This window comes from Carettochelys insculpta, chromosome 8, assembly GCF_033958435.1.
Source record: "Carettochelys insculpta isolate YL-2023 chromosome 8, ASM3395843v1, whole genome shotgun sequence".
Classification (NCBI taxonomy): Eukaryota; Metazoa; Chordata; order Testudines; family Carettochelyidae; genus Carettochelys; species Carettochelys insculpta.
Genome location: NC_134144.1, coordinates 44,171,142 through 44,186,533, shown reverse-complemented (window position 1 = coordinate 44,186,533; position 15,392 = coordinate 44,171,142). Strand labels below are relative to the sequence as shown.

Below are 15,392 nucleotides of genomic sequence, written 5' to 3'. Positions count from 1 at the left end.
GGGAGTCAAAGCCCAAGTTTAGGGTGCTTTTGGGGGAGGGCAGAGTCATCTCCAGGGCAGCATTACAGGCTTCCCTTGATGCAGCTGATGCAGTATCTCATACCATGATTGTAGTGTTGGTCATGCGCCGCAGCTCCTGGCTCCAGGGCTTGAGGGTGCTTCCTGAGCTGCAGACTACAATCCAGGACCTCCCCGTTGAGAGTCCCTCCCTGTTTTCTGAGCAGACAGGCCAGCATATGCATGGCCTGAAGATACCTGGGCTACATTTAAGTCCATGGGTATTAATACCCCAGACACCCAGCTGTGCTCCTTTTACAGCAGGAATGCTACCAGGCCCTCCCATTAGGGGCTGCATCCCAACTTCCGTCACTGTAGCAGAAAAGACAATGAAAGGAATGGTGGTGCTGTCACTGGTGAACCCAGGACCACGGGCAGGGCTCGTCTGGCAATCCCTCAGGGCCCTCTCAAGGATTTTGAGGGTGCACTCGAGGACAGTCTACCAGCCTCACTTCTCCCATCTCGGGACCATCAGTTCCCTTTCCACTGGGTCTGGAATTCTATGACTTCGGACTGCTGGGCCCTAGAAATGGTGGTAGGAGGTGGGTACGCTATTCCCTTCCATTTCCTCACCCTTCTCATCCTCCTACCCCATCCCTCTTCAGGGGCTGTCTCACAAGACTCTCCTGTGCATGGGAGATACGTCAGCTCCTTGCCCTGGGGCAGTAGAGATGGTCCCCACAGAGGGAGTAGATACAGGTTTCTACTCCTGTTACTTCCTGGTCCCCAAGGTGAAGGGTGGGTTCCAGCCCATTCTCAATCTCTGGAATCTCAATGAGACATGCATCTGATGAAGCAGGTCTTTGCCCCCGAAAGCTTATGCTCCAAAATATCTGTTTGTCTATAAGGTGCCACAGGACTACTTGTTGTTCATAAAATGTATGCTATCCATTTATATTGTCAGTTAGCACATTAGTAACACACAGTAAATATGCTGTACAGTAAAAGTTTGCTTGGCCAGATATGGAGGATTCTCGCAGTACATTGTTCAGTATTTACTGCGATGCAGAATGAGACTGCTGTGCATGTGTAAAATTATTTGTGCAGATAAATGGATCCTATTATAAATAATAATTTGAATTTAATCTAGATTATAATGAACACTTGTCTTTGCAAACAACTGATTTATGGTGTATGGAAGGCATAAATGAGAGCAAACAGCTTTGTATCAGGTATACTTACAAAGGTTTTTGAAAATCCTTCTCTGCCACAACTGCAGAGGAGTTATTACTGCAGCCATTCCTACTTTCCCCTTCATAGAATGGCTGGTGAGTCTTCATAGCTGTCCATCCACTGATCCTGCCCTGCCTTGCTCCTATTACTCAGGGCTACCCATACCTGAGCTGATCTCCTTTATATCCTTCTGCTCCTTGTAGCAGAATTATATCAGTCTGGCTGTGCACAGGGCCCACCTCTACTCTTTTATGAGGAAGCACAGGAGAGGAAAGAATTCAGGCTCTGCCACAAGGTGAAGTGCTGCTTTAGAAGATTCTGGTTAAGAGATACAGACTTAGAATGTGTTTCCCTATAATATAGTGTTGTGTGGTAAGTTTTCTGGGTCTTCAACTTTTTTTATTTCTATCTCTCTTCATGAAATGTTTAAGGGCAAAAAGGAACAATCGTACCAGGATCAACTGCATATATGAGCTGTCTGCAGATACTGCAAGCAGCAATTTGCGAATGTTGCCTTTAAGTACTAGTGTTCTCAAACAACAAAGTAAAAAAAAAAAAAACCTGTTGGTTTTGTTTGAAACACAAGGCAGAGAAAGAGGAGATGAATACCTGCCAAAAGGAGGGTGGGGGAGCAAAAGACCTAAATGGTGATAGGGAAAGAAATATAATGTTCCACTTCAGTGCATTTGATCCCAGAGCACTCTGTAGGAGACATATAATGTGCATGACTTGAACCCACCACTGCAATAATAGCTAAAGGTTTCTGTTTAAGTTGCATGTAATGGTAAGCTTACTACAGTATGTTTTTTATTACTTCTCCCAGTCTTAGAAAGAATTGGAAGTGTGCCAATGAACTGGAATTATCATTACATTTTATTCCCATAAATACAGAGCATGATCAGTTACTGTTTCAGAAGGTGTCTCTTCCTATCAACTTATATGGTTTATAAATCTGTTTAGTTCTGCAAAGGAATATGAAGCGAGACAATTAATAGGGTGATTGTTAATATTCTGGATGTGGTGAAATAGTGCACACAGTATCTGCTTGTCTAATTGTACGATTTGAATTGCCAGCAACTATGAATGAAATCACTCAGGCAGAAGATTCATCTAGCTACCTTGCTGTGTTTCTGCTGGGAAGTATTGAAGCTTTACTAAATAATTTCTGACTGCCAGACTTGTCATAAAAATTCAATATATAGCTTCCCCACAACTTTTCATTTACAAGTTTTAGCATCATTTTAAATTTTGGTAGTAATATTTGAGATTAAATATATATAACAAACAGAAGCATGTCTGATAAAAATGACTTCTTTAACTGGACAGTTCGTGGTGCTGGTGGGACATTTAAAATCTTATTACGGTTAAAAGATTTACATTTCCAGAGGAAAATGGGCATGTTCATAAAAAAAAACAAAAGCAAAACCAAAAACCTTGCCTATAATTTCTGAGGATGTAACTGCAGGAAAAATTAAACTGTGAATTCTACATTGAAGGCAAGACTATAATAGTTATTAATTCATGCTGCTAAACAGTTATGTGTAATTATTCAACTGAAGAAATAAACGTAAGTTCTTAATATCCTAGCAACGAGTTCCACCAAGTTAGAAGATCTGAGCTATTTGGATGGACAAAGGAATGCTCCATTACGCACTTCAATTCGTTTACCTTGGCATAATACTGCAGGAGGAAGAGTACAACAAGAAAGTAAAGGTATTTATACATGTGTAGTTATTTTAGAATAGGCACACAGTAATAGTCCTTGTAATATGGCAAAGCTGAAATTTCTGCAAAAATCCACCCTGCAGAAGTGTTTAGAAGTTTAACCCTATGTTGATCATAAAAAGTGCCTCTCACACATCTTTCAGTATGGCATGCTATATATCAGAAAGAGATGTTTTTAATAGAAAGCAAACATATAATTAACATGCATGTACAGCAAAACTGGGATTATCTGAACCTTCTGTATCCATAACTGAATCATGTGCCTCTAATGTTTATATTGTAGAGTCCTTTGATCATCTAAGTATAACATACACAGCTGTGTATGGTTCAGTGTCTCATGTACTGGCACCTAGACTACTTCACAGAGAAAGAATAAGTGTCATCTACAGCCTAAGCTGAGAGCCAGGTATCTTTTATCTGAAACTGTAGAGGTGCCTGCATGAAGCTCCAGAGGTCCTAGGTTTGAGTCTGCCTCTGGGCAGTTATACAAGCAAGACTTCAGATGAATTTATTCAGTATTTTACATGGCATTCAGGTAACCATGTTGGTACTGTGTGTTAAAAAACAGACTTACAGTCAATCTCAAGGATGTCTTTCCACCTGAATCTTAGTTACGTAAGAAAAGTAATTAACGCATTAAGGATTGGTATGATGGTTCTAAAATAATCCAGTATAGGGGTGGCTTTCAGGTCAGAAATAGTGGCTTTTTTATCCTTGCAGATTGTGTGCAAATTTTATTTTATTTTGTTTTATTTTCTCATCTAAACTTTACCTTGGCCGCCTACTGCTTCTGTTTAGATTATCAACACAAACAAAAAAACATGTGAGCAGTCAAAGGTTTTCACTGCTTTTCAGTGAATCACTATGTGGCTGTTATGCTATCCTCATTCATATTGACTTTATCAACATCAGTTAAGTGATAGAAAAAGAATGAAACATAACCTTTCTTAAGAAATCATTTAAAAATTGTATATGTTTTTTATAATTTATTCATGGTTAAGTAATCTTTACAATCAAAACCTGATTAGTTAGTCCCTATAGCTCTTTCATTATCTGTTTGAGAATACGTAATGGTAACAAGAAGATATTTGTTAGATTTTCAGAGATGTTGAGCACATGCATTTTTCTATGTGTGTAATGTCTAAGGATGTGACCATGTATAGTGCTTAGCACACACAGCACTCTCTGACAACTCCCAGTGTCAGGCCCTACATTAGAAGAGCATGCATTTTCAAATATATAGAAAAATTGTATTTTATTAAGTCTCACATTTTCACAGTTCTCCAACATTTTAAATATAAAAGTGGAGCCCCTCTGTCCCCCCACCCAAAAGAAATCCAATAATTGTGTGTTTGAACATAAAGTTGTTTTAATCCACAACTAAACTGTTAATCTAGAGTTCAGAAAGTCATTTGTAATATTTTATGGCAAAAGTGCTGAAAAGAAATCCTCTGAAATTGTGAATTTACACACCAAAAGTTATTGAAATTGTCTTCAAAAATGCTGCTGCAAATAAATAGGTTTTTATTGTATTATAATATTTTTTCTAATAAACTTTTTTTTTCCTCCTTTCCACTTCTCAGCACGTTTTGCTCCCTATAAGCCTCAAGACATTTTGCTAAAGCCACTGTTGTTTGAAGTGCCAAGCATAACAACAGACTCTGTGTTTGTCGGAAGAGACTGGCTGTTTCAAATGATGGAAGAAACCTTCAAGAATCCTGAGCTGGCAGAAAACAGGGGAGCAGTTATTGTTGGAAATGTGGGGTTTGGAAAGACTGCTATAATTTCAAAGCTGGTGGCACTTAGCTGCCATGGAAGTCGTATGAGGCAAATTGCTTCAAACAGTCCTAATTCACCCCCTAAAAGTACGTTTCTTGTTTAAGTAATTTTTTGGGTTATTACACTATAGAAAGGGCCAGGATATTGCTTGATTGGCAGACATAAGTAATTATTGGCACTATTGTCCCCTACATAAACAGTTCTCCTTGGGGGGCAAGGAAGTTCCATCAACATGACATGCTTTAACAATAACCTCCAACTGTATAGAGCAGGGGTTCAGCTTCTTAATTGAGTGAACCCACCCCCACAACCAGAACCCCCTCCATCCCCCTCTCCCCTGAGTGTGTATGGAAACAATATCATCACACTGTTTTCCGGCATCCAAACTCACTTGGCAGAAAGGGTCTGTTGAACTTTGCTTCCTAGGCCTTTTATCCAATCCTCAGCTATTGTTGGTTTGCAGAGAGATGGTGCTCCAGTACAATCTTCCCCTCTATCGTGCTGCCCAGATTTTTTTAACAGTTTCACAGAATCTGAGATTAAATAGAAGATCGTGCTAGGAAGGTGACACTTTATCCCTTTTACTGCCTTCACTTTCCCCCACCTCTAGTTTATCTGAGGTGAGAGAATATCAGTCTTCTGATGTACTCCAAGTATATCCAGTGCTGACGCTTTTCAAATGTACCATGTTGATGATGTGAAGAAAAGGCTATTGTGATGCTATAATTAATATTCTCCACATCTGTTGAGCCCTTGTACATTATATGATTTAATGAGTTTCTACATTTAGAATTGTGCCTTTTTTGCATCACTGTATTTCTTCTCTGTATTTTCTATTTCTGCAGCTCTGAGGTCAGTTAAGCCTCATAGAGTGTAAAAATGATAATACATGCATGCATACGTTATGTTGTAGCTCTTTACCTTTGAAGATGATGTGTATTTAAAAAGATGTAATTTGTAAATTTTACCCAAAACTTTAAAGTTCCATTATCTATATATTGTACCCAAAGTGGTAGTCTGTAATCGTAACATTAGTCTGTGCATTTTTGTAGGCAATGACTCCTGTCAAGAGATTCCCCTCACTAAATTACCACCACCTGCTCCTCCCACAAATGGTAACAATTCAGTGAAAATTTTGAGTGATCCTAGTACCCCTGAACATCAAAATCAAGTAGATGAATCTGTGAGACGTCTTGCTTCAAAGGTAATCTTTCACCATTCAGTAGGTTTCTCATACACTCAAAACTGAAATGTCTGTGACATGTTGCTGGGATATTGTCCTTTTCCTTGGGTTTCTTATCAGTTTAAAACTCTGTAACAGGGACAGAAATGTATAGTGGAACATGATGTAAAGAGGTCAGGGAATCTGGTGCTTCATATTATAGTCTTTCTAGTAAAATGTCTTGTACTTGAGAACCAAAACAAGCTACTGCCCCTGAGACTGAAATTACTAAACATCTTAAATTAACTCTTCTTTCAATCTACAAAGAGTTTAAAAGCTATATTACTGTAGTTTAAATTACTTGTACCACAGACCATTGATAATCTGTGACTATCTAGTATTTGACTATAAGTGACTTTTGCATTGCATTATATTATGCTGAGAAACTGATTTTGTATAAATGATGAAATTGTTCTACATCAGAGTTACACATATTTAATAACATACAGGTTCCTCAATCTTTTGCGAAATTTTGTTATAAGGCAGTGTTTTAAAGCACCTATTCTACTTGTATCCAGTGGGGAAGGTGCTAAATAGTTTAAAGCAGGAGTGTCCAACCTGCGGCCCGCAGGCCGCATGCAGCCCTGGACAGCTAGTAATGCGGCCCCACAGATCGTAAACTTTTAACATTATTATGTGATTTATATACATTAACTATATTATATATTTTATATGCGGCCCAAGACAATTCCTCTTCACTCAATGCGGCCCAGGCAAGCCAAAAGGTTGGACACCCATGGTTTAAAGCCATGAAAACCATTATATGACACACACAAGCAGTCAAGTAGCACTTCAAAGACGAACAAAATAATTTATTAGGTGAGCTTTCGTGGGACAGACCCACTTCTTCAGACCGTAGCCATACCAGAACAGACTCAATATTTAAGGCATAGAGAACCAAAAACAGTAATCAAGGAGGACAAATCAGAAAAAAATGATCAAGGTGAGCAAATCAGAGAGTAGAGGGGTAGAAGGGGGTGGGGGGAAGGTCAAGAATTAGATTAAGCCACGTATGCAAACGAGCCCCTACAATGACTCAGAAAATTCCAATTTCTGAGTCACTATAGGGGCTCGTTTATATACTTAGCTTAATCTAATTTTTGACCTTCCCCCTCCCTTCTACCCCCTACTCTCTGATTTGCTCACCTTGATCATTTTTTTCTGATTTGTCCTCCTTGATTACTGTGTTTGGTTCTCTATGCCTTAAATATTGAGTCTGTTCTGGTATGGCTACAGTCTGAAGAAGTGGGTCTGTCCCACGAAAGCTCACCTAATAAATTATTTTGTTAATCTTTAAAGTGCTACTTGACTGCTTTTTGGTTTTGATAGTGTATAGACTAGCACGGCTCCCTCTCTGTTACTATTACATGACACGTTTGCATGAAGTATAAAGATTGTTTATCATTTTGATGGGTTGATTTTTCACAGAAATAATCAGAAGCCTGAGCCATGAGTCTTCCTCTCTTTAAGGCGCATTGTACTCTTTTTCTGCAGCAGTCAGCTACCTATGGCAATACTGTAAAAATCCGCTTATGAGCTTGTTCAGATAAAGCGTTCTTTCCGGGTTTTGTTCTGAAATTTTTTCTTGTGTTATGGCAGGGGCATCAAACTCTGTATAACCTGCTGAACCCCAGTCATGTAAAAATGCCAAGGCAAGACTTTTCCAAGAGGCAGGGACTCAAATTAGTATTTTATTGATTTTATTCAAAATAACTGTTTGCATTTCTGCTATAGTAATACTGTTTCCCTGTTTTCCTTGTGCCATGACTCCATTAGGTTAATCATTCACAAAATATTAATCAGGGTAACTTTTCTAAAATTGAACATAGCCTGGGTGTGGTATACAGGGACATATCTTAATGTTTGTGGTCTTAACTAAAAGAAACTTATTTCCACCTTGTTATCCATAAACATGTGATAATTTTATATTTTAGGTTGTTGCCTACCACTATTGCCAAGCTGACAACACATATACCTGTCTTGTCCCAGAATTTGTGCACAGTATCGCAGCTTTACTTTGCCGGTCACATCAGTTAACAGCATATAGAGATCTTCTAATAAAAGAACCTCACCTACAAAGTATGCTTAGCCTTAGGTCCTGTGTCCAAGATCCAGCAGCAGCTTTTAGAAGAGGAGTGTTGGAACCACTTGATAACCTCAGGAAAGGTATGCCAAGCAGCAGGCAACTCAGAAACTCTCTCAACTTTGCTAGGACTGTTTGATCTTTTATAATCTGATATAGGTATGTAATGATCTGAGACTATGTCTACACTATGAGTTACATTTGATTTTTAATAAATTTGACTTCAACCTCGTTCTTATGAATTCGAATTTGTGTCTACAAACCTTCTTGAATTTCCACCCACCGTTTTTCCATGTCGTGTTTCTTTGCCCCCATTGCCCTATGCAAGTTGGACAGCGTGAGTAGTGCATTGTGGGTACCTATCCCATAGTGCCTTAGCCATGGTTGCTTGTGGGTGTTTCATGTTAGAATCCCAGAATGCAAAACACTGTCTCAGAATGCAGAGCACTCAGTAACAGAATTCAGACCTCCCCCAGATCTGTCCAGGTTCCCTGTGCCACGTGTCCTCTGTGTATGTTGGCGGGCAGCTGTGCTATCTTCCTGGTCCATCCCCTGCCTGGTTCCATCAGCCTTGTGTCTGCTGCAGACACTGGCATAGCAGTAGGCAACAGTGCTTTCAGCCCTCCCCCAAACTTGTCCAAGTCCCTGTGCTGTGTGTCCTCTGCAGATGCTAGTGTAGTAGTGGGCAGCTGTGCTATCAGCCCTGTCCACCCCCACCTGGTTCCATCAGCTGCATGTCCAGACCTTTATATCTGCAGGCCTGGGCACTGCAAAATTCAAATTCTAAGTCAATCAAAAATTTGTGGGCTTCCTGTGATCTTTTTTCTGCACACCTGAATGGAGAGCAATGGAAGACGCAGCAGCCATACATGGAGGATCACTGTGTAGCTTTGTGGGATACATTCAGGACACTTCTGGAGGCTAGTACATTTGAATTAAAGACATGGTGCTTCCACACTAGCCTTTATTTGAAATTTTAAATTCAAAAGTCAAAATTGACCATTCGGTAATAGTGACATTTTGTTATCGGTATTAGGGCTCAATAAATTGAGCTAATGGTATGTACAGTTAACATAGTGATGTTTTAATTTCGAGCTAACTCCTTTAGATTTCATTTTATCTCATAGTGATGACACAGCCCAAAGGAGGTGATTAAAGGTGTAGAAATGGCTTTAGTAAACTTTTTCTTTTCAGTGATAATCATTATAGATGTTCCTTATACCAACACTAGACAATTTTCGGATGGAAGTATTTTATTTTTGAAACAATACCCTCCAATATCTAATATTAAAAGTAATGTTTTCATGACTTTTTTTTAAATGTCATTGAAAACATAGTCACGCTTATAATTAAGGGTAAATTACAGGTAGGGCTCCTATTAAGGTCACCAGCAATTTCTAATTCTAAGAGCCAGTTTTCAGTTGCATATAACTTTGCCATATTTTAACTGTTTGGGCTGAAATTGTGCATGCTGGGTGTCTTCCTCTGGTTGAATTTGCAAAACTTCAGTAAAGCTGTTTGTCTGATTCTGAATACAAGTCTGAAGGGGCGGGGAGGGAGGGTACATCTTTTGACCATGTTAAATAATTCTGAAATTTTTTCTTTGTAAAGCTCCTATGCTGTGGAGCAGGAACTTGACATGTTTTCGGGGGCAGAGTGGCATGTCTCAGGGTGTGCTTTTTGCCACTGCCAGGAAAATCCACTCAAGTTTGGCCAAATCCATTAGTTTTTTAAAAAAATCACAGTTTGCAGATGCTCAGTACAGGCTAGTGAGATTTTAGCAGCTAAATTTCGTGAGATTCCTTCGGCAACGAGCATGCTCCAGCAAGCAGTGGTGACTGAGACTGCATCAGGAGTCCGAGTAAAGATTGTGACTGAGCACCAGTGGGCTAACAGGAGGGAAAGGTAAGGTGGGACCAAAACCAGATACGCTTGGATCTCTCTGGTCCAGCACCTGGTCCTGAACTAGGGAATATGCTAGACAAGAAAAGGTCAGTGCCCCTCCTGGATTCTGGCTCCTAGTTCCAGGTTCCCTTCCTGTTCATTAGTTCTGCTGCTGGCCCTGGTCCCTGGGCTCTGCTCCTGGCCCCAGCTGGATTTGTGGCCGCCATCCCCTGTGTCGCTAGTCCAGGCTCTGGCTCCTCTGCCTTTGGACTCCCAACTGGCCCCCACTCCCAACCAGTGGGGGTCTCTGTTTCAGCAACATCCATTGTCCTGCAGGAGCATGGACCAGAGATTCAGGTATATGGGAAGGAGCCAGGCTGTGGGGCAAGAATTGAGAATGGGACAAGGGTTGGAAGCTGAGAAGGATGGTGAATGTGGGAGAGACTGCTGTGGCCTGTTGAAAGGTGTCAGGCTAGGAGTTGTTGAGACTTGGATAGGAAGCCTGAACGTAGTGGAACCTAGGACAGTGTAGGTTTGGTAAATGGAGCTGAAATGGGGATTTGTGGTGGGAAAGGGCTCCTCTCTGAAAGGATGTCCAGAAAAGAGTCTCTCCTATCCCCACCCCCTGTAGCAGGCTGTCCTCCACAGCTTAGAATGGGACCCAGGATTTTCAATTCTTACCATTCTTTTGTTCTCAGGAAATAACCGAGATATCCATTGGCAAAGTATGCGTTGTCCCTCTGTAGTGTTGGTCTGCATAGAGAATGACTTGTGCTATCAGCTCAAGAGGCAGAGCTTGCTTTTTCAAAATTTTGGGAAATAGCCTTTCCTGTGTAATGTTGAGAGAAAATTATTAAAATTGTGAAGTCCAGTGACCAAAATTAGGAAGTGTCACAATTAAGATTGCTTATGGAACCTTAGTTCAGCCCCCTTCTGCATGTCCATTATGATACTTTCCTTATTTCTGTCATCACATGTTGTTGTTTTTTCTATGGGACCCTTGCCTAATTTGATGCACAGAATGGACAGTGCTCACATACTCAGCAGCTGTATTTGTTCGATATGTTGCCCCATATCTTATTTACACAGCTTTTTGTGTTATAGTGGTTTTTAAAGGTTCTAATAAATGATCAATAAAGGTATTGTTAAAAATCAGTCAGTAAGTACATATAATTACACTGGAACCTTCTTTTGATATGCTTATAATCATCTGTAATACCTGCTACTCATATCTATAGCCTGCTGATAACATCTATTAATCATTTAACCTATTCAGAATAACATTTATATAATGGAGTCTAATATAAAGTGAGACTGTGAAAACACTTGGAAGTGTGTAGATGTTCTCTGGCAATATTTGTAGCCCAGACACTGCAGCAGAGTGCTAGTGATGAGATGTAGAAAATGAAGCCATGAGCCATTTTCATTAACTAAAGAAAGTAAACTGCTCAAAAAGCAAACAGCATAAAAAAAATCAATTTTAAAAATTCAATTTTAATCTAAAATGAAATAAACGATTAGCGGTGATTTTTGGTTGAATATGCTAACTTGCAAAGTTTCAGTTAGCCTGTTTGTGTGGAAAATGTTCAATCTCCTGTTATTCTTGACTTCTGTTGTTTAGACAAGAGAATTGCAGAGGAGGACTACATCATTTTGATAGATGGTTTAAACGAGGCTGAATTCCACAAACCTGATTATGGGGATACACTTTCTTCATTTATCGCAAATATTATCTCTACATTTCCTTCCTGGCTGAAGCTGATTGTGACTGTAAGAACTAACTTTCAGGTAAATATCATATTTTTAGTTTAGCTTCTTTTGCTCTGAAAAGTGACCTTGTATACTGCTGTAGCCTATTGCCCTGAGAAAACACTATATGGGATTTCTTCCGAAAGAATCATCCATTTTGAAGAAGTATTTCTCTAGCACAAATTCATGAAACAATTATTTGATTCTTCTTTGAGTGATGTCCCTGTGGGTGCTCCACTCTACGTGCTGGGCTCATTCTGGCGCCACAGATTGGAGACTCTTCAAAGCTGTATCTAGTTGGTCCATGCATGCACAGTTGCTGCATGGTTTCATTTGCGCTTTTTTTGACCACACACATGGTCTGGCTCAAACTACTTCCTCTCAACTGCCCCAGGCTGCAGACAGAGCTACCTGCCTCTCTCAGTCTTCGACATTGCGAGACTTGAATCCTTCCCTTCTTAGTTTCTCAAGCGTTAGTTGTGTTCTTGTTAACTGTTGATATTTCGTTTGCCTAAAAAAAAAAAAGAAAAGTTTAAAGTTACTTAAGTGGAAGACGGAGTTAAAGTTTGTTGTTCATAATGTTCTCTGTTTTTAAGAATGTTGCTTGTTCTTACTACATCCTGTTGGATTGGGCTTTAGGTGAGTCAGTTACCATGTCTGGCACAGTTGTGATCAGTGCTGCGAAGCAATGCCCTCCTCGAACGGACACTCCTCATGCATAAGGTGCTTTGGAGAAGCCCACATTCCCCAGAAATGCCATCATTGCAGCAAGCTAATGGCAAGGGTGTGGTGCAACCGTGAAATGCACCTTAAAATTATTTTATTTGATAAGGCTCATCAGCCTTCTGAGGATGACACTGTGAGGTCATTAGAGTAGCCCCTGCATAAACTCAGGGTTTCTACACAACGGCCATTCCATCAAAGAAGTCTAAGACCTCACCAACCAGATCCCTGTCTGCTATTTGACAGGGCTGATCTGATGTGGCTGATAAGCCTGGCACCTCTGCCACTGCCTCTTCACATTCTAAGGTGGCCTCGTCTTCTAAAATGGCCAAATTGATGCCAAAGGCACTGTAGTCCTCAGTACTGAAACATTCAGAACTGGCCACACCAACACGGACTTCTTCCAAATTACTGGCCCCAAGCACTCCAACGCTGGCTTTGGCACTGATGGTATCTCCATCTCATTCTTCAGCACCGCCCACGTGGGAGCCAGCAGCACCAGTGGCTCCTTGCAGCGCAGCACTGAGGAAGGCACTGACTAAATCTCGGTACTGTACTTTTACTCCATGGTTGCCATCGCCTACCTTTTCTCTGTCACTATCTCCATCCCTGACGGCCCTGAGGTTGCCCACTCTGAGCTCAGGCAGATCAGAAAGACTCAACCCACGATATTATGAACTTTGCAGGCTACCCTCTCCCTTCTTACTCCTCCTGTGGATGAGAACCCGTACCACCACAGACACCTCTCACTTTCTTGTTCACAGTCCTCTCAGATGTCTTGCCAATCCTTCTCTCCTTGACATGGGGACCCTTGCTGGGTCTTGCACAGGCGTTCCTATGGCTCAGGGCACTTCCCCCATTCTAGCAACTACCACTATCATGGCCATCATCGATACTCCTCCCAACACAGTTTCTCTCCTTGATGAGGTTACTACAATAGGTCTTGATCAAGGGTACATTCCACAGCTGGCTACACATCTCCTTGGTTGTCGCCTATTTCAGCTGCTCTTTCTCCACCACTACACTCTCCATCCCTTCAACATCTGAAGTCTGAGATGGCACCAGCTTCCAAAGTAGAGGAGCAGTGTCCTGATGCCTCTCGTAGCAATCACTCTTCCTCCTCACTGGACAAGGCCTTTATACCAGGGGCCATCTCGTGCCCCCCCTCCCCCCATGACATTAGACAATGTAATTATCTTTTTCAAGTGGATGTGCAAACAGACAAAGTTCAGGAAAAATGACACCAGCTTCTAAAAAATTTACAATCCACACAGTTCTGCAAAGTAACCATTCCCCTGGATGAAGCCATACTTGAAGCAGCCAGTGACATATGGCAAACTCCTGTTTCAGCTCTTCCTACTAACAAAAAGTCAGACAAAAAGTACTTTGTACCTGCAAAGGGGATGGAATTCCTCTTTACCCATCTGTGGCCTAACTCAGTGGTAGCAGATGCTATGTTACACAGATCACACATACCCTGTTCAGAAGTGCTGTAGATGACAATGATGTCAAATGTCTGGACATCCTTGGAAGAAAGCTCTATACCTTGGCAGCCTTACAGTTATGTATAGCCAATTATGCAGCTCATTTTATCCAGCCATGACTTTGATAAACTATGTTAAGCTTATGCCCCTCATGGACTACCTGTCAGAGTCAGAGGCCAATTCTCAAGTCAGTGGTGAAAGAGAGCTATGCCATGGCCAGAACTGCTGTCCAGAGAGCCCTGGACGTTGCAGATATGGCGGCACAGGCTACCGCTACCACAGTAGTAATGCAGCATGCCTCATATTTGCGGGCAGCCACAATACCTGAAGAGCTGCAAACTAAAGTCAAAGACTTGCTGTTTGACAAAAAGAAACTGTTCGGAAAAAACACTGATTCCATCCTCCATTCTAGCAAGGACTCTCGTACTACAGTTGGAACACAGGGAATGTATATTTCTCATAGAAGGAGACAGTATTATCCCTACCAGGGACATTATGAGTTTGCGTACTATTGGATGCAGTTCCAACAACCTACCAGGCTTTATAATCAACCTCACGCACAACAGAGACCCCAAAGGTGCCAAAATCAGGGGGGTCGCAATCAACTTCAGACAACCAGGCAGCAAGTTTGACTTCCTGGTCAAGAGCAGCAGCATCACCACATACACCTCCCAACTTCCCAACACTTTCCATCACCAGCTGAGACCCCTTCTTCATCAGTGGGCCTCTATCACAACCAACAGGTGGGTTCTGGAGATCATAAAATCAAGTTACACCATACCTTTTATCTCCATCCCACTCACTATACTGCCCACCCCACCCTGCTTCAGGGACCCCTCTCACGAGATTTTTACGTCATGTGGAAGTACACCATCTCCTATCCATAGGAGCAGTAGAGTGTGTCCCGGATGAATTCAAGGGCAAAGGCTTCTACTCCCACTACTTCCTCATGCAGAAGAAAACCAGAGGGTGGAGACCAATTCTGGATTTACGACTGCTAAATAGACGTGTGAAAGCAGTGGTTCAAGATACGGGTCCTAGACCTCAATGACTGGTTTGCTGCTCTCTACCTTCAACACGCTTACTTTCATGTGACAGTTCATTCAGCTCACAGATGGCTCCTACATTTCACAGTAGGTGTAGACCATTTCAATACAGAGTCCTATCATGTGGACACTGTACGGCATCCAGGGCATTCTCCAAAACACTGGTGGCGGCGGCAGCTATTTTAATCAGCAAGGGGTCATGATATTCCTCTATCAAGATGACTGTCTCTTAAAAGGCCCCTTGCCCACAGAAACCACATGTATGGTGCTCACTACAAAGAATGTCTTCCACTCCCTAGGTCTACGTATCAATTAGAAAAAGTCAACTCTCCAACCCACATGGGACTTGGAGTTCATTGGGGCTCAACTTGATACCATTATAGGAAGAACTTTACCTGCCCCTTCACAAGTTTCAGGTGATTCAAGACCTTGTAAGCATCATCACGGGCAGTGCCACTGTCCAAGTA

General features: G+C 41.4%; 1 protein-coding gene across 3 annotated transcripts in view; it reads left to right on the top strand.

Annotated features, from left to right (window-relative positions):
• The window catches only part of TANC1 (tetratricopeptide repeat, ankyrin repeat and coiled-coil containing 1), a 193,983-nt gene that overhangs the window by 121,239 nt on the left and 57,352 nt on the right, over positions 1-15,392 (top strand). For all 3 annotated transcript variants that reach the window (XM_075000828.1, XM_075000827.1, XM_075000829.1), the window contains 5 exons: positions 2,818-2,943; positions 4,539-4,820; positions 5,787-5,938; positions 7,891-8,122; positions 11,545-11,711. In XM_075000828.1, the coding sequence (XP_074856929.1) occupies positions 2,818-2,943; positions 4,539-4,820; positions 5,787-5,938; positions 7,891-8,122; positions 11,545-11,711 (959 nt within the window). The remainder of the gene's footprint in view (positions 1-2,817; positions 2,944-4,538; positions 4,821-5,786; positions 5,939-7,890; positions 8,123-11,544; positions 11,712-15,392) is intronic.